This window comes from Cheilinus undulatus, linkage group 5 (assembly GCF_018320785.1).
Source record: "Cheilinus undulatus linkage group 5, ASM1832078v1, whole genome shotgun sequence".
Classification (NCBI taxonomy): Eukaryota; Metazoa; Chordata; class Actinopteri; order Labriformes; family Labridae; genus Cheilinus; species Cheilinus undulatus.
The window spans coordinates 12,149,948-12,170,726 of NC_054869.1; the positions used below are offsets into that span (position 1 = coordinate 12,149,948).

General features: G+C 38.3%; 1 protein-coding gene across 3 annotated transcripts in view; it reads left to right on the top strand.

The window, feature by feature from the left end:
- Positions 1–20,779, top strand: part of slc15a4 (solute carrier family 15 member 4) — a 44,239-nt gene that overhangs the window by 2,596 nt on the left and 20,864 nt on the right. For all 3 annotated transcript variants that reach the window (XM_041786859.1, XM_041786860.1, XM_041786861.1), the window contains exons 3-7: positions 1,392–1,684; positions 2,340–2,481; positions 2,685–2,765; positions 8,413–8,593; positions 15,542–15,700. In XM_041786859.1, coding sequence (XP_041642793.1) covers positions 1,392–1,684; positions 2,340–2,481; positions 2,685–2,765; positions 8,413–8,593; positions 15,542–15,700 — 856 coding nt within the window. The remainder of the gene's footprint in view (positions 1–1,391; positions 1,685–2,339; positions 2,482–2,684; positions 2,766–8,412; positions 8,594–15,541; positions 15,701–20,779) is intronic.

Consider the following 20,779-nt stretch of genomic DNA (forward strand, 5'->3'; position numbering starts at 1 on the left):
TTGCAACTAAAGGGATATGAGGTAAATACGTCGACATTTCCATAAAACTGGTAAATAGGGTTAGGGTTGTTCGTGCTAGAAAACTAATTACATACAGTTTATTGATCTTATAAATCAATCATGGTCAGAATAATTTGTCCCCCCCCCCCAAAAGAAAAAAAAATCTACAAATTAATGCCTATCAAACAAAAATATGTAAAACAGGGTAAAACACCCAAGGGGTAAAGACTTTGTATAGGAACTGTAAAATCTATGGATTCATGTCCAATTAGAGCCTCAATGGTTGCTTTAAGCATAGCCATTACTTTTCTTATTTATATACAACTTAAGTGTCAGATTTGAAAGTGTTCACTGGGACTTTGGGATAGATCAATATTGTAGTTTTTAACAGCCATATCATGTATTTAGTTGAGGGTAAATAAACAAACAGGACTATAAATTTCATGCTTGTCTTATCCTGAAATGACTTGAGGGACTGAATCCACTTACACTGACTCATCCTCTGTCAGAAACTAAACACACAGTTGGAGTTTCCCTGCTACGTCAATGCATTATTAAACATTGTTATAGTGCTGCTCTTGCAAACACATGGCAGTCAAGTAGGAAGTGTGACTGGGATGTTTTATTTTTTTAACTACACAGCAAAGAGGAACAACAGAAAGATTTATGCTCAGCTTTGGCCTGTGAATGCCATGACATTATCTCCCCAATAGTTAATTGCAGCTGTACCGCTGCATCCTTTGTGCTCATACATAAGAGACATATCCACTTCATCACACACAGATAAAATCTCATTCTCCACTGGAGTAACTCTGTGTGGAAAGGATCCGTGGTATTATGAGAATAAAATTATTTGTTTGCATGGGCATTTAACAGAATTTATTGAAGTTTTGGTGTGCTAATCGTGACTGCTTTTGTGATTTCTGAGAGGATACTCAAAGACGCATCAAGCAGATAAAGAATGGATTAATAGCTGCTGTAAGGATTGTTCTCCTTTAGCCTTGTTCTTCTTCCAGTTTCATACATCCATAGAATGAAAGTGTCAGGATAATATTTCCTAAAATAAATATTTTACATAAATCTAATCACTTTCAGGTGTTGGATGAAGTATAACACTACATCCTGTTTTCAGCTTGTGATCGTTGTTCCTCTTTGTCAGTACTATTTCAATAATTAGTAAGTTTTTGTCAGGTGTTGACAATAATGCCTGTAAAGCACGTGCTGTTTTAATGACTAGCAGCTACGGTCCAGATGTGTAAGGGGTGGTTCCCTTTTTCTCCTGTGTCTTTAAAAATGCACAGCAAAGTGTGGATTGTGTGCGGCTTTTACATCTTCTCTGTCTGTTTGTTCGGCATACATTAACATGCTGTTGTCCTGATGTCTGTTTTTAGGTGAAAGATCGAGGGCCAGAAGCCACACGCAGGTTCTTTAACTGGTTCTACTGGTGCATTAACTTGGGAGCCATCCTGTCGCTGGGAGGTGTGGCTTACATCCAGCAAAACATGAGTTTTACGCTGGGCTACATCATTCCCACCGTGTGCCTGGGGGTCTCCTTCGTAGTCTTCCTCCTGGGCCGGACTGTCTTCATCACCAAGCCTGCTGACGGTAGTGCTTTCACGGATATGTTCAAAATCCTGGGCTTTGCCTGCTGTTACCAGAGAACAAAGGAGCCTAACCATCTCCGGTGAGCTGTCACCCAGATCATTTTATGTAGTGATGGGGGGAAAAAAAAAAAAAACATAAAATTGTGTTACCAGGCAATAAAAGTCAGTAAATCACTCCCTGAATAGCAAACAACACATCTACAATAACTGTTTCATAGCAAAGTATTCATTAATCTCAATGGGTTTCTTCCAACAGTGAAGTGTTTTTCTTCATGGCAAAGTTTAGTGGGATGATGACTCTGATACTGCAGATAAAACAGCAAGGTGTTGTTGGTAGACCGTAATGTTAAAGTCTTCTTTCATCCCTCTCTCTAATTCTTTTTTTCCCTCAGTGGTTCATGCATTCATCTTCATCCCCTGTGGTGAAAAGTTATTCTGAAGCGCTGTTACTCGACTTTGAACCAAAGTAGCACAAACGGTTCAAAAACTTGACTCTGAATATTTTAAGTTGGCCAATCCTGCAGCCTTTCAAGAATTTCTTATTAAGACATTTCCTCCAGAGATGGGGATTATAGGCTTTAGAGAAAAGTTTTGTTCCTATCTCTAGAAATGCTGCTATTTAAGGGTAAAATGTTCACAAAAAGGCTGCTTCAAGAGTTTAGTTTAATCTATATTTATTTATTTATATGCTAACTTAATACCATAGTTTGATTTTTTTTTTTCTCTCCTATAAAGGACAAAACCAACTCTCCTAGATAATGCCAAAGTGACCTATGGGGGAAAATTTCCTGAGGAGAAAGTAGAGGAGGTGAAAGCCCTGTTGAAAATCCTCCCAGTTTTCTTAGCACTGATCCCTTACTGGACCGTGTACTTCCAGGTAAGACCGAGTACTTTTACTCTGGAACAAAGTGTATTAGTCATACTTCACAAATTATTGAAAATGTAGAGACATTTAATTGTAAAATAAAACATTTTTGGATTCAAATGAGTCAGTATGAGGAGAGATCATTCTCATGGTTTGCACCAAACAACCTTGTGATCATGAAGTCATGAGACTGTTCTCTCTTTATCGTGTTTCAGATGCAGACAACATACATCCTGCAGGGTCTCCATCTGAAGATTCCTGACAGTGCCTCGAACATCTCTGCTGACCCCCACAAGGTACCCTGAGTAGAGACGCTCTCAGTCCAGACCTCCTTAATGTTTAAAGCTCCTGTGAGGAGTTTTAGCAGGCTATGAAACAAATTAAAATCAATAGTGATGCTTCTTTATAAGCTACAAAAGCAAACCAGACCATCATAAAGATGATTAACTCTTCTACTTGGTGATTTTTTTTTATTCACAAACATCCACAGGGTAGGTGTCAGACAAAAGTATATGCAATATACTGAAGACATTTGCCAATTTTAAGACAGCAGGTTGATATTTTACATCAGAAAACACTTCTCTCACACGCACAAGACAATATCAGGAAAGAGTAAAAAATCAATGCAAACAAAAAGTTTTTCAAATAAACTTTAGTGTAAGGCAGATTATTTTAAAGTCTCTGTAAAATTAAATCCAAACTTTGTGTCTTAACCCACTAGATATGTTGGAATAAGGTTGCTGTAAACATGTGAACACTGAGATCTATGTGTGACTGAATTTTTGAAGTAGACTGATAGAGAGTTGTTCCCCTCTTTGCTTGTTTGGTTTGATTTAAGCAGAGCAATTGGGGAATTACCCCACCCCCCTAACGCTACAATGATAAACATCACCGAGAAGTTATTCTCAGTACAGTCTGTTGTACGCTGATGTCCCTGCTTCTATTCAAAGATAACAGCCAGTCACATGCTGTGTTTTTGTTCATTGTGAGGTAGATTTCCCAAATCTATCAGACAGGGTGGCCTATGGGAGATTTGTACCAGAAAAAAGTAAATTTAATTCCCAATTTATGTGTCTCTGCTCTGGCACAGAGCCAGGCAGCTGTGCTCTGATCAGAACCATTGTTTAAAATTTGAGAGAGTCATATCTCGCAAGTGGGTGGGGTGTCAGTCCATTCAACAGACACACCCACACTATCCTAGAACACATTTTACTGCCTCATGTTTTACGATTTTAAAGCTCAGTTTTATGTTTGTCATGACTCAAATTTGGCGTGGTGGTCAGAACACAATTGCCTTTCATACAACCAGCCTGAAATACAGTTTTTTTAAATCACCTTACAGGGACTTTAAATCTGGTACATAACTACACTATGTATGCCCATTTTGCTAGGTTGTAGCTGAATTGCTAAAAGAATTGTAAGTAGCACTACCAACTAGGGATGTTCATATATGACTAATTTTAAATCTGTTTTTAACACAATTTTTAATAGCATTTATTTTGGTCTCAAGTTAAACAAATGTAGTTCAGTTCTGACTGTTTACTGACTATGTGTTAACACAGAATCCCAGCATCACTGGATAAACATTGGAAAATCAGCTGGCCAAGTCCGGCTTATGATAGCGGGGCTAATGCTGCCATTCTTCAGTCCTCCTTTTAGGTTAAAGTCAATATGCCTGAGGATAATGTGATTACATATTGCTTCAGTCAAGCAGGCATACACAGGTATAACCTGATACAGAAAATATGCAACTTTATCTTGATATCCTGTCAAAATATTGCTAAACTGCAATGCTCCTGTGAGATGCTATGGAAGCTGTCTGTTCACTGTATCTGTTTACACCTGGCTGCTACAGCATCTCGGTTGCATGGCTACTGGAGTTGGCAACTGTTACAGTTCAAACAGAGCATTTGGCCTGGATTGCTGAACTGGATTTTTAAAAAGCTCTCATGTAGTTGTTTCCTGTTGCAAAGTAGATGAATTAATCAAAGCTGTATGTAGCTTTCCTTTTTTACGTTAAGCATTATGCCTTTTGTATTATAAATGGGCATGTCTATTATCATTATAAGGTCACCAGAATGTCGACATAAAGGATGGATTAAGTCCTAAAAGAAAAAGAAAGGACACAACAAGCCTAGAAGATATATAGTTTTATTATGTAGTTTTTTGTTTTTTTGTTGCAAATAAGAGTTTGGATCGGTGAGCACAAAAAAGATATGATGATCAGTTGACCATAGGCAAAATGTGGCCAATCAGATTTGACTATTTTAATCCTCAGTGGGGGACACCCCTAGTGTGGGGACATCTGCAGTTCAGACTCTGAGTGTTCCATTGAGTCTGGCGCTCTAACATGCCTGCACATAAGTAGTTTGAAGCAGATTTGTCACTGCTGAAGCTGAAGTGGTCACTAGGTCACTGTCACAATGGTAAGCAACAGCTGGGGGCAGCAGCAAGGGATGGTAAAGCCTTGGGGATTAAGTCTGAACTTCACAGACTATCTCATAGATTAGCAACCTGACTGTTATTGCACCTCTCAGCAGCGCCTCCAACTGATTCTACCTGACTTCTGTTGTTGCTATGCCTGTGCCTCACTCTGACAGATTGTGTGTTCTGTTCTCGAGGGTTTTGAAGACTGAAACCCACTCACAGATGACAAACTACACCTCAAAAATCAAAGTCTGGAAATTGGAATAGACTAGGAAGTGTAGCATGTGAAGTAGCTGTTCTTTTTTTGAACAGGGAAGCATGAGGTGATTTTGATGGGCTCTGACTCCATGGAAATGTGAAGTGAAACTATTGCCTGTGAACCGTACAGTCCAACCTTGTGTTATGTAAATCCAAGATGTATATTTAGGCTGTATTTCAGAGCAAATTCAGAACAGTTACAAACATTATATCTAATCTGAGAGTCTGCTATAGTTTATTTTTCTCATATTGCACTTTTTTGTATACTAAGTTCAAGAAAAGTTAGATTTTTTTTCCCACTTCGCACACTATTTATCTCACATCTTAGAAAACAGAACTAAGCCCTCTCTGCTACCAGCCTCGACACTTCTCTACATCAAAAGAGAAGTGAGATTAGATGCCTCTGTGAGTGCTTCCTCACCTCACCTGACACATTTTTTTACGACTTAACTGAACAAACAACGTCTCTTCAAGGAAACGGAGTTCAGACTCGTATAAATAACTGGATATTTGAGGCAGGACTGACTGTGTTGTAACTGTTTCTGATTAGATTACGATCTAAGATTACTAAATTGTTGTTTTCAAATCTCCACAAAGGCAGAGTAAATCTTACTGAGAATTTTAATTTTTAAAGGTTAAATTAATACCATTTTAAGGCATTGACGTTCTTTCTAAATTTAAAGCTAATAATAATTTTTCTTCTTGGATGGTTCCTTGTATTGCTAATACAGATAAGTTTACCTGACTTTTTCAGCTTATGACCTTTCTGTACTAAACAAAGTCAGCTCACAGCCCAAGATAGCATAATCTTATGTGCATTATGCAAGCTGAAATTTGTTGTTTTGCTTTGTTAAATCTGCTTGTAATATGGAGCTTGAAGGTACTTTACGTTATCCTACAGTTAAAGAAACAACCAAGTAAATGCACTATGTACTTTATGCATATTATACGACAAAATTATGCTTTTCCCCTTATTTTCTACCTTTTCTACCATCTCCCAAGTTGCCAGCCTGAGAAACACAGTTTAGATTTCAATATACATTCAGTACAAACTGTTTTCGCATCATCCATTTGGGGATTTATAAAAAAAAAATGTGAACACATTGCCCACTCCAGACCTGAGCCCGCAGGGACATATCTGCCATCTTTGCCAGACTTTTCCTCTCAGAAGAGTTGCACTGAGGATTTTCTATCATTTTGAATATGATAATACACAAACAAGGGAGGGAAATACTCTCTAAGGAGCTGCATATAGATTACCAACAGTTACTCCAGGAAATGTAAATTCAGTCAGAGAGTAAATGATGCTATCAGAAGTGTTAAACCAGAGACACATCAGGATCTCAGATGGCACTTTGAATTTGAATTGCTAAAACATTTCCAGCAGTAACAGTCCATCGTTTCTCACAGAGTGAGATATTGATGGATTGTGTTAAGGCTTTGCATTCTCACAATGAATATTCTCTTTGAATGATACATCTTCTAGTCTTTTTGCATTGTGTTAATACTCATTTTAAAGGTTACACTTTTAGTATAGTTGTGATGATAGCAGAATTTTAAGCTTTGATGTGATGCACATTATTGAATTTCTGCTGATATCTGATCTGCCAGTATTTCCGAACTCATGTGTGTAAGCACATCTTTTCTTAATGTGAAGAACACCAGGTCTCTCCTGAACTGGAAATGACCCGTTTCTCTTACAGTGACTGTAAATTTGTTTGGAAACTGATGCAAAACAACATTTGATTCTACCACAAATAATAGATATGTTAATTTTAAAGTATAGCTTTTCTGTAATGATAATCATTTCTTTGGATTACATGTTCATTATATGCCAGATATGTGTTTATTTATGTACCAGTAAAAGCAAGCTTCCTGTACCTTTTTGAGAGCAACATACAACTGCTGACAGACAGTGAGATCTTTAGCACACAAAATAAAACTGTGCACTCCTTTTCATATAGCTTATACTTTCAAAATAAAATGAATTCCCCTACTCAGAATACAGCTTTGCAGGGTGGATCCCTGAGTGCTTGAAATGAGACAGAAATCACATTCCTTAAAAATTCAGTCCTTAGAAAACACTTCCAGTTTAAGGAATGAGGATGAAAAAGAAAAAAACTACATATACTGATTTTTTTCTGGGGGGCTTTTTGTATTCAATAGGATAGGATAGCTAAAGAGAGACAGGAAGTTTGAGGAGTGAGAGTGGGGAAAGACATGCAGCGAACAGCGCCCAGACCATGAATTGATCCAGCAACCTGTGGGTTGAGGACTACAGCCTCTGCACACAGGCGCCCGCTCCACCAACTGAGCCAAACTATCACCTGTACACTGAAGGTTTTTTTGGTGGTTGTGGTTACATATTTACATACATACATACATACTGCTTATATTTAGAGCTGATACATCAGATGTAAATACAGTAATGCTGACACTGACAACAGACCTTTTAAGCTATCATCTGCTGTTACCGACATTGTGCCAAAATGCCTTGCATCCCAAAAAATGAAACAGCGTTAATACCTACGAACAGAAGACCCAGGCATCTGAGATTGCCTGGGTCTTCTGATTTGAGATCTGGGAACTTTCTTGTTGTGTAGTTATCAAAAATGTAAGCAAATTCTTATAAACTGTCAAAATAGTACAAATTGCTTATGTATTTAGGCGGTTTAGACAGGATGTCAGATTTTTCTTGCAGTTTCTGAAGGATTCATTCCTCTCCTAAGCATCTGTCTTTTGACAAAGATTGATTTCTTTAATCTGTTTGCTATGCTATTGTTCATTAGAATAATGGAAAATGTGTCATTTCAAAACACTTGGGATGGAAAAGTACCAAAATTCTGAACATCTTGACAACCTTTCAATTTGATGATAGATTTATTTTGAGCTACAAACTTCTATTCAAATTCAATCAAGTGCACTTTGTCTTGTGTACCTCTTACCTTTTTTATAGGAATAAAGTTTGTACAACTTCTTATAACAATCATACCTTTTTAATTGACATTCTGATCAGTTATTGATGTGGCTGTGTGCTTCCTGTACTGTGAATTAAATGCATCCTTCATTTCATTATGCTTCCTTTTGGCCACCAGGGGGTGCCAAAGCAATACCAAGCATTGAGTGCACACTCTTCACTTAGTAGTATATGCACAGAAACGCTGGGTGAACTGTGCAGGAATGCTCTGACATTCTCTGTAGTTTTCATGCTTTTTTACACAGTTTTACCTCACCTTTTCCTTTCTGGATTTCCCTCAGATGGCGTTCCGCTTCCCAGCCGCCTGGCTCACCATGTTTGATGCTGTGCTCATCCTTATGCTGATTCCCCTTAAGGACAAAGTGGTCGACCCCATCCTGAAACGGCGCGGCCTGCTGCCTTCCCCTCTGAAGAGGATTGCAGTGGGGATGTTCTTTGTCATGTGGTCGGCCGTGGCAGCAGGTGAGTGCACTGGTAAACGTGTCCTCACTGTGATGTGGCATTAGCAAAACAAACACAGAAACATCTAAAAAACTTTGGATAAATGCAACATGCATTATGTTCCTCCAGTGTGGTTGTAGTGCCACACAGACATTTCAATATCAGCTGCAACTATTAATATCAGCCTTAGATTCAATTAAACATTTATAATCATAATGATAGATGTAAGGCTGTTAAGAGCTGCTCAAGTTCAACTGCTATGATTACCCATATCAGTCCTCTTCATTTCATTAACAGTATAGTTATAAATGTTAATATAATGCTCTTTTTATAACATGTCTTGGGATAACATTTGTTATGAATTGGCCAAGACTGATTGATTGATTTTAATACTGTCTTTGGTGGACTTCTGAAACATCTGAAAGTTCCTGAACAACAGTGCTGAAATTGGCATGCTTTATGGGCATATTGTTGCTGAAGCGTCATTTGATCTGCTCAAAGTATGATAAACAGGTATTTGGCATATCCTGTTTTTAAAATAATGGTTGCCTTTACTGTGCAGCTTTGTATGGAACACAGCAGATGGTCTGTCACAGATGTAGTAATTGGCTCTCAATCAAACATCACTTTCCACCTGGCGAGGGGGGAAAAAAGCCGCAGAGGTTTTTCCTTTTTTCGCCCTGTAGAGCACAGGGGGAGCTGTGGCATCTCTAGTTTTGGGAATGAGTGACTGCACCCGCATGCGGCAGCGCTGCTCAGTCCTATTCACCTCCAGCCCGTGGATTATTTTGGAAATGAAGTCCCAGCCAGGCCTGTCAGCGGGTGCTGCTGCATTGATACATTCAAGGCTCGAGTGTTTTGAGGGAGACAAGCCTGGAGGCAGGAAGAAAGCAAATCAGTTACACTCCTGAGAATCAATGCACATTATATTTTCCTCAACCAATGCCCTTTCTCCTTTCTCAGATGCACAATACATCCACCACCACATAGAATATGAAGAATATATTCTGTCATTAGTGACCTTTCAAATATTGACTGGTGGGCTCCAACCTGATTGCCAGTTGACTGTTAAACACGCAGTGGATCAAAGTGGAGAACAATTGGCAGAGGTGATTGAATTTTTATGAGTTTATTAAATATTTTGTACGTATGAATTAAGATAAAGATACATTTCTGACTTGTTTGTTGTTTCAAGTCTTTTGTTTGTGATATTTGAGTCAAGAACAGAAAGATGAAGCAATAAAGCCCAACACAAGTATGAGATATCATTAACCTGTGACCAAACAGTAATGACAAGCCATCAGATATGATTAAATGCACTGTATCTGACATTTCATTTTATCATTAGCATGAAAGAGTTATTAATTCAATCCTTTACCTGATAGCTGCATAGGCCAAACGCTTAACAGACCAAGAGATATGAAAACTGTACTGGAACAGGGTTTTATAACATTGGTTATTTGTTTATTTGTTTTAAGGACCCCCCCCCCCCCCCCCCAACCCAACCCACCCACCCCCAAAATCAATAATCAGATCACAAAATGACATACAAGAGATGGCAGATACAGTCTTACTCATCCACAACTAAAATCCTCTGACCCACCTAATACCCTTTGTTAACCCTCCCCCAAGCACCATCAGCTTCAGTGAACCCTTTCAATGTCAAAAAGTAGAGCAGAACTAGATTGAGAAAATGCAACAGTTTCCCTCAGAGAGGATTTCACTCAGGCAGTACTTTTTCTGTTTAAACAAATGAAATATTTATATGTGTACGTTAAAGGTTTAGTTAATTCTAATGGCAATGACAGAAACACTACTATTAAAACTAGTAAATATCAATCACTATGGATGTCTCTTTGATTTAACAGTGTAATAAAAGGACCTCTTAAACCAAAAACTGCTAATTTAGTAGTTTTTGACATCCCACAGTAAAATGGTCATGAATACATTTTGAAATTAGAGACGTTGTCAATAGTAGTGAAAGGTAAACTAAATTATTAGAAATACCTCATGTAAATCTGCCACTCCACTGAGTATTTTGTCCATCGTGATCCTGTTATTTCAGCATCCTTTCGCACCTTGTAACTTCACTTTAATTGCACACAGACTTGTATGTATTGGTCAAAAATGTTAAGTTTAGGCTTGTTCATAATAACAATTGGAGCAACAGTGTGGTGTGCAAACTGAGACACACAGACATGCCTTCTGTTATGATATTAGGATATTACATTTCTCCACGTAGAATGAAATTGGCTTAATTGGCCAATTGTTTAGTTATTAACAAGGATTTGTTCTTTATAAATGGCTCTCTGTATGCTTAGAAGTTGCAGAAGGGGCACTGGAAGCCTAGTGGTAATTTCTGTGCGCCCCGTGTGTAGAGGTCGAGTCTTCAGACTTTGGTGGCCCAGGTTCAAATCTGACATCTGGTTTCTTTCTGCATCTCATTCTTCGCTCTTTTGATCTCTGCAATATCATTCTTTATCCAGTCTCTCAAATAAAGGCATAAAATACCCCAAAATAAATCTTAAAAAAGAGAAGTTGAAGAAACACATGGGTCTGTTTATTGTTAACATGCATAACACAACCAAAGTAATACCAGAGAAAATCCTTTTTTTTTTTCTTTATTTCTGGTTGTATTGATTTCAGTTATTTAAGTTTTTGATTCTTGAGCAGTTTTCATGCTTTTTAAAACTGTTTTTTGCCATTTCTTGATTGTACTATGCTTTCTTATATTCCTGGTTTTATAAGAGGAGCTTCTGCGCTATTGTTGTGTTTACCTTGGCTCAACTGAAGCTGAGGGTCGTCTCACGTGTTGTCTTAAAATTTTAATGAATGACAATTTGAAGGAAAGATGAGCAGTGTTTATTTTGGCAGCTATTTTACATTTAGTTTTGGTCTTTAAAGGTTTTTTAGTTTTAGTCACATTTTAGCCATTTTTAACCTTTTTTTAGTTATAGTCTAATTTTAGTTGGTGAAAAATCATAGCCCTGGTAGTCCAGTTTAATTAGATTAAAAGGCCTTAGATTTTTGTCTTTACCTTTATTCATAAAGTTTGTTCTATTCTTGAACTTTTTTAGTCAGCTAAGAAATGTATGAGAAATGTAAAGCACTCTACTATACTAAAAAACAATCCGTACTTTGATTAATTAAAAATTCACCAATGAATATACGGCCATGTACCTTATATGCACAGTGGAGTAGTATCATAGATTTTGAATGTCCTGATAGTCCAGCACTAACATTTTAGTCATGCTTTAGTCTCCTTGAAGAAGTCTGGACTTACTGTTTTTCCTAAGTTTTATCATTAAAAATCTATTTTAAGCTAGTCTTAACAAAATTAACACTGAGGAAGAGCTAAGGGCAATGACAACAAATCTGATCAAGTAAAGTAAAGGTGAGGAATAGGCAGGACTAAAACGTAAATTTAGGATTTAATAAGTGTAATTAAGTGCAGAGTTTGATCTGTAGAGTGAGTGTATGGTCTGCAGATTGAAAGGAAAAGCACCCATCAGAGCATGTGTGCACCAGACTGAACTCTCCTCCCTGTGCTGTACTTTAAATTGACACAGTGAGGAAGAAATGAGAAAGTTTGTTGAGAGGAGTTTTTGGATGTTCTAGTCTGAGAGTTATTTAAGCCTGACTTAGCCCATCAGAAACCTCCTTTTCAATCAGCAACGAGATGTGGTAAAAGGACTATTTACCAAATGTAATGCGTCTAATGTGCTCGCTTTAAAGTACAATTTTCTTTTCAGAGGACATGAGCAATCCTAGAAGGAAAGGTGCTCGAACATGTTCATTCCTGATGTTCAATAGCCATTCAGGTATTTACTTTTCCATTTGGCTCCTTGAAAGAAAGTGCAATCCTTGCATTTGAATTCAGGCAAAATAAATTCAGAATATTGCAGAAAGCAATTTTGGGTAGCTGGGAGTGGAAAGAAAGGGTTTATGATGGTGGAGTGGTGTGGGCATCGGTCACAGAATAGAAAATACACAGCTTGTGTGCAACACAGTTCTGACCTGAATTAAAGGAATTAAATCAGATGATTGGATCAAATCTGCTTTTGAATTTGCTTTAGAAGATGAGTGAAGATGCAGTATTAATACTATAGTGCGTCATTATTAAACACCCTGGACTATTTGCTGTTCATCCCCGATACTGCCATGCGTCACATTGATTTGGTTACACACATTGACTCCTCTGAGCTGCTATACACTCTTGTCACATTTAAAATTGCATTTCCTTCATCTGGCCTTCTTTGTGTCCTCGGTGCTTCTCTGCATCTATCCTCTGGCTGAAATCATGTTGTGCTCACAGACTGACAGATGGACAGTTGTGAGAGACCCAGTGTGGCATCTTCTGCCCACAGTACAGCTCGTCCAGCACATTGCATTGTCAGCCTGCCACTCTGCGTCCACAACATTGGCCAGGCCACTGCTGCACAGAGTTAGAATCACTTTCATCTCCGTGTGCAAAAAAAGTGCACGACTTGTCATGATGACATTGGTACGCCGATATTTCACAGAGTTTCGTCGTGCTTGCTGACACACATGGCACGGGGACGGCTGGACCTCCCATGCAGTGCAAAGGGACAGCAGAAGACGTGCTGTCAAGCCGACTGTGGGCTATTTCTGATCCTTTTTTTTTATTTGTGTGTAACATTCCCAGACTTCAGCCACATACCGCGGCCAGCTCTGAAAAGCTGCTCTGACACTGCTTTTGATGAGTTTTTTTTTTTAAGCATGTTTCATCACGTTCTCATAACTTTATGTACTAATCTGCTTTGGTTAAAGCTCAATGGCTTTTGGACGTCTAAAACTTTTTTTTTTTTTCTAATAAAAGCTGGGGCAGAGTTGCCAGGGATCACGCTGGGCTGTCTGGTGTGTGATGTTTATTAAGGGGGTTGAAAAAAACAGCGATGTGTGTTTATACTGTTAGTCTTGCTCTGGGCAGCCCTGTGGCCCGAGATGGACGCCTGGTATTATGGGATAGCCGGATTACAAGGCTACAACTCCTCTTAAACACAGCATTAAGTGTAGTTATGATAGGAGGCTGTCTCTGGGTGTTATCTGGAAATAGCCGCTGGTTACATGATAATAGCTATCGAATAAAGCTTTTAGGATGCGGCAGCGCTTGATGACAACTGCTTTGCTCTTATTATTGAACTGTCTGCACTGATCCATTGCTAACTGCCATAATACGGAAGCATGCAGATGTGATCTTAATGAAGTGGTAGTTCAGACCTAAAAGTAGCTACAAGCTTAATAACCTGTCACTGAATCGTCTGACTCTGTCTAGTTGTTGGTGTCAAGAACATCAGGGCGATAATAAATCCAGCTTCTTCATCCAGACTGATAAAGTCCAGCCTTTAGATGAACACTTTTCCCTTTTACATTTTTCTTTAGTTTAACATATACGTTGCACAATCATAGCTCATATACACTGATGTAAAGTTATCACAATCTTTCGGTACTATGATATTTTTTAAACCACATTATAAGAATGTAACAAAATCTGTTATTTTAGTGTTTGAAATATTTATTAAGTACCAAAACAATAAAAAGCTGTTTCAGTGGTTCCCAACCTTTCCCAGCCAAGACCCATTCATCCACCCATATTTTTGACAAATATTTTGTTAGTAAAAACTCTGACTTTATCAGCTGTAAATATTGGCCCTGCAAACAATTAAGTGATTTTTAGGCTGGGCCAACACACCTACGGCAGCTGTAGTCTTTTTCTGCATCATCATCATTCCTTGATCTTTAAAGGGATATTTTGGTATTTTTGAAGTTGGGTCAAGTTGAGGTACATAGGCAGCTGGACATCTCCTGCCCATGGTCAAAATTGCACAAAAACACTGTCAGTTTGCAGCCAGTGGTACACTTGATAATTGAAAACAAAACAGGTATTGATTTATTTAAAGGTGCAGTGTGTAATATTTAGCCTATTAGCATTTAGAAAAACAAGCTTGGTTAAAATGAAACATAACATTTATAAGTAGATTGATCTAAATCAGTGTTGACATCTGATAACACATTTTTTAAATTTATGTTTTAAATGAACTCAGAATAAGCCTTTTATTCATACATAGGGAGGGTCCCCTCCAAGGAAGCTGCCATCTTGGATTTTTGCATTTTGCCTGTTTCTATGGCACCATAGAAGGAACCAAATAACAGTTAAGCATGTATTGATTTTTAAACTTCACTGGTTCCCACAGTTATCACCAGAGAAATGAGCATCACACTCCAGAATTGACTGTTAGATGTTGATAGTCCCAATTTTACACACTGTACCTTTAAAGGTGCAGTGTGTAAAACTGGGGAATATTAGCACCATGAAACAGTCAGATTCTAGATTGTGATGCTCACTTCTGATGAACACTGATACAGCCAGGGGAATTGAAAAAAAAAAAAAAGTTTTTTGTTATTTGCTTCCTTCTGTGGACCCACAGAAACATGCAAGATGCAAAAATCCAGGATGGCAGACTCCATGGAGGGGATCCTTCATGCAAGAATAAAATGCTTATTCTAAATTAGTAAAGATGAAATGCTTTTACATATGCAAGTGATTAAACTACAATTTAGATAGGCCTATTGATTTATGTTTTATTTCATTTTTATAAAGTTTGTTCTGCTAAATGCTTCAAGGCGAGGCTACTAGTATACTCGAACACTTCTTGTACTTTCTCCCCTGGCACATGGTCTATTATAATATGCATTAAACCACCTCCTTATTGAATTCATTTATATAATGTAAGCGTAACATTGAAACTTTAACTATCTGTAGCTTTCCCTGACCATTAAAAGGAAAAAAAATATACATTGATTTAATCAGATTTTACTTAAATCATATCAGAGTTTAAGATTGTGGTATTTTCACAACCTTACTCCAATATGTGTGCATGGTGTTGAAGGACTATGTTTTTTTGTCAGCTAGGTTTGCTAATTAACATTTTTCCTCTCTTCCCTCAGGTATTTTGGAGACCAAACGCCTTGACATCGTCAGATCAAACGGCACCATTGACCAGGTGCTTGGCAACGTTATCTACTACGCGGCAGATTTACCCATATGGTGGCAAGTTCCCCAGTATGTGCTGATAGGAATCAGCGAAATCTTTGCCAGCATTGCAGGTACAGTTCTCTGACATCTCCTGTGTCTCATTCACCCCCTCGGTCAGGCAGATGTGATGATTCAGACTAACAGTAAATACAGTATCCCCTCCCCAGTGAAGAGCCTCATTGTTTGCTCCAGTGCACCATCACACTGAACACTCTGAATGGATAATGGCTAAAAAAAACATGGTGCCCATTCCTCATAGCAGCAGGCGATGAAGACTAATGTGTTAGCCCCTCTTTGTAGAGTTTGTTTGATTCATTGCCAGACTGCAGCAGCGTAATGTGTTTGTGGGTTGTACTCCAGAGTAAATAGCACAATAGGTCGATCGATAATTGATTATCCCAATCCTCTCACACAGCTGGGAGACATTGTTCTGTAATGGGACATTTTATAAATAAGGTGTGGATAGAGTAACCTTTTAAAATTGAAATTATGATGAAAGCTGTGCCTTCGCTCGAGCCAGCCAGCCGACTCATATTAGCCCTCTTCCTCTGCCTATTTGTCCAAACAGCTACAGAAGCAAGCTAATGAGACGGATAAATAAACTTATCTTCTCCTTGTACTGTACCACGAGTCCCTGCAGGCTTAGTCACAGTTGGCAACACAATTAACAACATAATTTAAACTTTTTACCTCTGCTTTTAGTCACCTGCTGTTCTGACATTTACCACCATAAATCTAAATATATTCTAGCATACAGATCAGCAATCACAGAGTATTCATAGCCCCCCGTACAGCACACAATCACACTCCAGAGAGATAATACAGACTGTGGCATGCACTGCATTGCAAGTTCAGCTCCTAATTATCCAATTAGCATGCTGACACACTGTTCATAGGAACATAATACACTTGAATAGACAGGAAATGATGGTGTGTTTAATTATCAGTGCAGCTCATTGAGGGTGCTGACAGTCACATTAGCATGTAGATCAAAGAGACAGAAAATGGGTTTGAAACATCCTAAAAGAACTATTTGCAACAGATTTCGCTTTAAAATGCATCTTACAGCACCTTAGAGACCAAAGAAACAAAGTTAAAATACTTTGCTTCCACTCCATCTTTAAGGTTGTCAAAATTTTCAGTACTTCAGGTCCTGTGTTATGATACTGAGTTCACTTGTTTATCCTTCTACCTAGAGAATATGGATCAAAACAGCCCTAAAGTGGCAGATACCTCTTAAAAATGTGTATGGCGACGAACCAAATGGTAACAACAAGGCAATGTCTCTGATACTCATAATCGAATAATCTATGGTGATCCACTTGTGCCCCCCTAAGCTGTTACTGATTTTATTGTTGTTATATAGAGTGCCTGCAAAAAGGATTCAGCCCCTTGGCTGTTTTACTCTTTTATTGATCTTATAAGTCTATAATGGTCAATGTAATTAGGCTTTTTTGACAGGAAGAAATACACTCTTTGAAAAACATATTTCTATAACCTATTGTCAATTAAGTAAAAAATGAAATGTAAAACAAGTGACTGCATAAATATTTAGCCCTTTTTGACATCTTTGACCAAATTCCAGCCAACTGGTACTAGTAGTCTCACAATTAGTGAAAAAGGGGATCATCCCCTTGCGAGACTAATAAAGGAATATCTTATCTTATCTCATCTGAGTGCAGTGAATGTGTATCAAATATAAATTGTAGTATAAAGACATCTGTGTCTGGAAGGTCCAGTCACTGGTTAATCAGTATTCCTGGCTACCATCACACCATGATGACAAAAGAACAGTCTAAGCAATTCACAGAAAGGTTATTTAAAAGTATAAGTCAGGGGGTGGATACAAAAAAATCTAGACACTGAACATCCACTGGAGATCAGTTAAATCCCTCATCAAGAAATGGAAGAATACAGCAAGGGTGTAAATCTGCCTAGATCATGCTTTCCCCACGTAGTGACTGAGCAAGGAGACCACCTGCTTTGGCATGAGTTTGCAAGGTTTGCGGGTGGGGTCTGCTGGTTTGTCCAACGGCTGCTGCCATGGTAGCTTTTAGTTCAGATGTAGCTTTAGGAAAGCGGCAATTTCCTTTTGGAACAGGGACTAAGAGTCACACTAAAAAAAAGTTTTTGCGTGTTTTTGCACGTCTCTCTATACTCTCTAATACCGGCCACGGCCTCGATTTAGTCATGGAAGAGCTTCACCATTCACAACTACGGCAGCAGCAGCATGTCAGCTAAAGAGAAGCGCATGAGTACAACCTTTTTCTTGTCTTGTCACTCTGACTGGCCCGTCACAAATGATAGACAAAGTGTTCAACCTTTTAAGAAATTTTTGAAAAGTTCTGCGATTCCCAAACACTTTCTGTGGGAGCTTTCCCAGATGAATGTGAAATATACCCATGCAGTAGTTATATGAAATGGTCAAGCTGGTTTGTCAGGTTAGCAGATGTGGTAAAGTTTAAGTGACTGCATACTTGTAAACAAAGGCAGCTATATGCAGCTTTAGAACTATCAGAACAGGCTGACATTTCTGTAGTTAAATAAGAGTGAAGAGCTGCTCTGAAAGCTTTTATTGGTGGAAAAGGGGTTTTAGTGCTCCTCTTGACCGGCCTCAGCAAGGGTTTGATTTACCAAGTGGTTCCAACGATAGTGGAGAATAATTTACTGACATGACAGCCTGTCAGGCTGGTGCTGTTTACTTTTTCACCTTGGTAGCAGCTCATGCCTTCTACATCATTTCATATTTGATGCTCTGATTGGCCTTTAATATATGTGACATACACAGCTTTTGTCCTATCAAAGTTTCTGTCCTTCCCAGACACCATTTATGGGGTGTTGCCGATATGGATGGGAAATATATCCCATGCCATGGATATGGGAAACAGTCTATTTGGCATGTCAGGTCAATGCAGACAGTGCTGTTTGCTCAGTGTAATGTAGCTAATTATGATACAAACCAAGCTAAATAAAAGTAGTATCAGGATCAATGCCTGCTATATTGTAGCAAAAAATGACGATGCTTTTTTTTTTTTCCATTGCAGACAACTTTGTTAGTATGACTTCAGCACACCACAAGTTGTACACTAAAGGCCTGCACAGCTGAAGAGAAGCGTTTCTCAGTGTATGTTACAAACACAATCTAATTAATCTTATTTGGGATTTTGGGTTTGGTTTCAGAGAAAAAAAGCCTTAGCAATTAGATTAATTAGCTCTTATTTGTTTTCTCAATAAGCTTTCCCTAATGGTTGAGTTCCTTTCTGAATATCTTCATGAGAAATAGGAGATTTATAGGAGACATAGCAAGGCAAAGAATTCCACAGTAACAGCACTTGTACCAACTTTTCACACAAGCAAGCTTATGAATGCAGCCTGAGGTATGATTTAAATTCCAATGTGGATTACAGGTTGCAGTGCATGCATTCTGTTCAAGTAAATATTTTTCTAAGATGCACATAGATCAACGTGAGGGCACCTGTAATCCTTCACTGAAAGAGTAGCCATATTTTCTATTCCAGGAAAATTAATTTCTCATTCTTTAACAGAAAATGATTGAAGAGAAAAGCAGCCAACCAAAGCAGGTCAGAAAAGATCGTACAGGAACTGACAGCTGCAGACATCATTTGCTATCTGCTGAAAAACTGCCATGTTATTTTGTTCAGCCTGACCCAAACAAGAAATCCCATTTTATTAAGAGTTATGAGAAGTGGAGCATTGTTTCCCTTGTAATACAATAATGTGACAAAGTGAGAAATTGCTCTAATGTTTTATCCAATTGCAATGGCAAAATTTTATAATGAAAACAACAGCAACAATATTCTCTTTATTAAAGAGGGGAGTTTGCACTAAATGTTAGAGAGAGCTCTGCTATGAGGCAGCTGTGGCCCATTTTTATCCCACAGTACACTGAACAGAAATCTGCCCTGTAAGTGTTTATCTCGCTGCGCTGTGTCTATTTAGCTCTGTGTAGTTTTTCTTTATTTATGTCTTTGCCTCTACAGTAACGGCCTCAGGCCTCAATTATCTCAGAGATTTGAGTTTGTTAAAGCCTCCAGCTATGACTGAGTCGTTTCCCCATTACTACAGGTCATGTTGTTGTGGGCTCTTCCACATAGCACTGGCTTAATATCTATATCAAGAATGAAGATTGAACCATTAATATTTAAGACTTATTTTTCCTAATACAGTGAGAGGATAATCTAGCTGATCCATTCACCACAGGAATTTAATAATTCTAAATTAATTCACACCTCATTGCCTTCTTTAAATCTATAGATAGTGTAATTTGTCGAATAAGCTTCGATATTAAAGGGCCCTTACACGGATCTCCTTCAGGCATCACTTAACCGCTGAATTTCTCAGTGCTCCTATGAAAGTCTAATCCAGACATAACAAAGCTATAGGGATCCTTAAAATAAACGCACTCTCTCCCTCCCTCCATACTCTCCCACAGGGCTTACCTCAAGGAAAATTGGCTGACAGAATTGTGACATATGTCTGGTTAGGAGGAATATTTCCCCTTAGTCTCCTTCTGTTTGAATAAATCTGGTTAAAACCTCCGGTGACATCAGACTCCCTGTGCTGCAATGCTCAGTTGTCTAATACGAGGGGTAATACTGTGGTGAAATATGTGTGCTTTCAGGTAATAAGAGCATGAAAAAGTGCAGCAAAAAGACACCCTACTGGATTTTTAATTATGTATTGCACTTTTGCAAATGTTAAAGACCTATGTGATTTTTTTTAAGAAGGGAAAATAGCTCTTCCAGTGACACCCTAGAGAGAGAAGATATGCATTTTGGAATTCCTTGCATTTCTCTTTATTTTCAACAGCATGTATTTTCTCAAAGGATTCAGCCTTTAAATCATGAAAGGTCAAACTTATTTGTGCCTAGTGCAATCCAAGGATGTCATTTTGATTATATCTAGTGTTCTTTGTTGTTGTAACAGACAACATCTGACAGTGTCACAGAATAGTTTGATTGAATTTAATGTAATATCTTCTGCTCTCTTTCCAGCTCAGTATCCTCACCAATGTGTGCATTCCTTTGTGATATGCGTAGCTATTGACCAATGTTTGTTGCTATCAAAAGGTTAGCCTAGGAAATAAACAAAAATATTGTTGTGAACTTCTGGAAAGGTCATTCATGTTT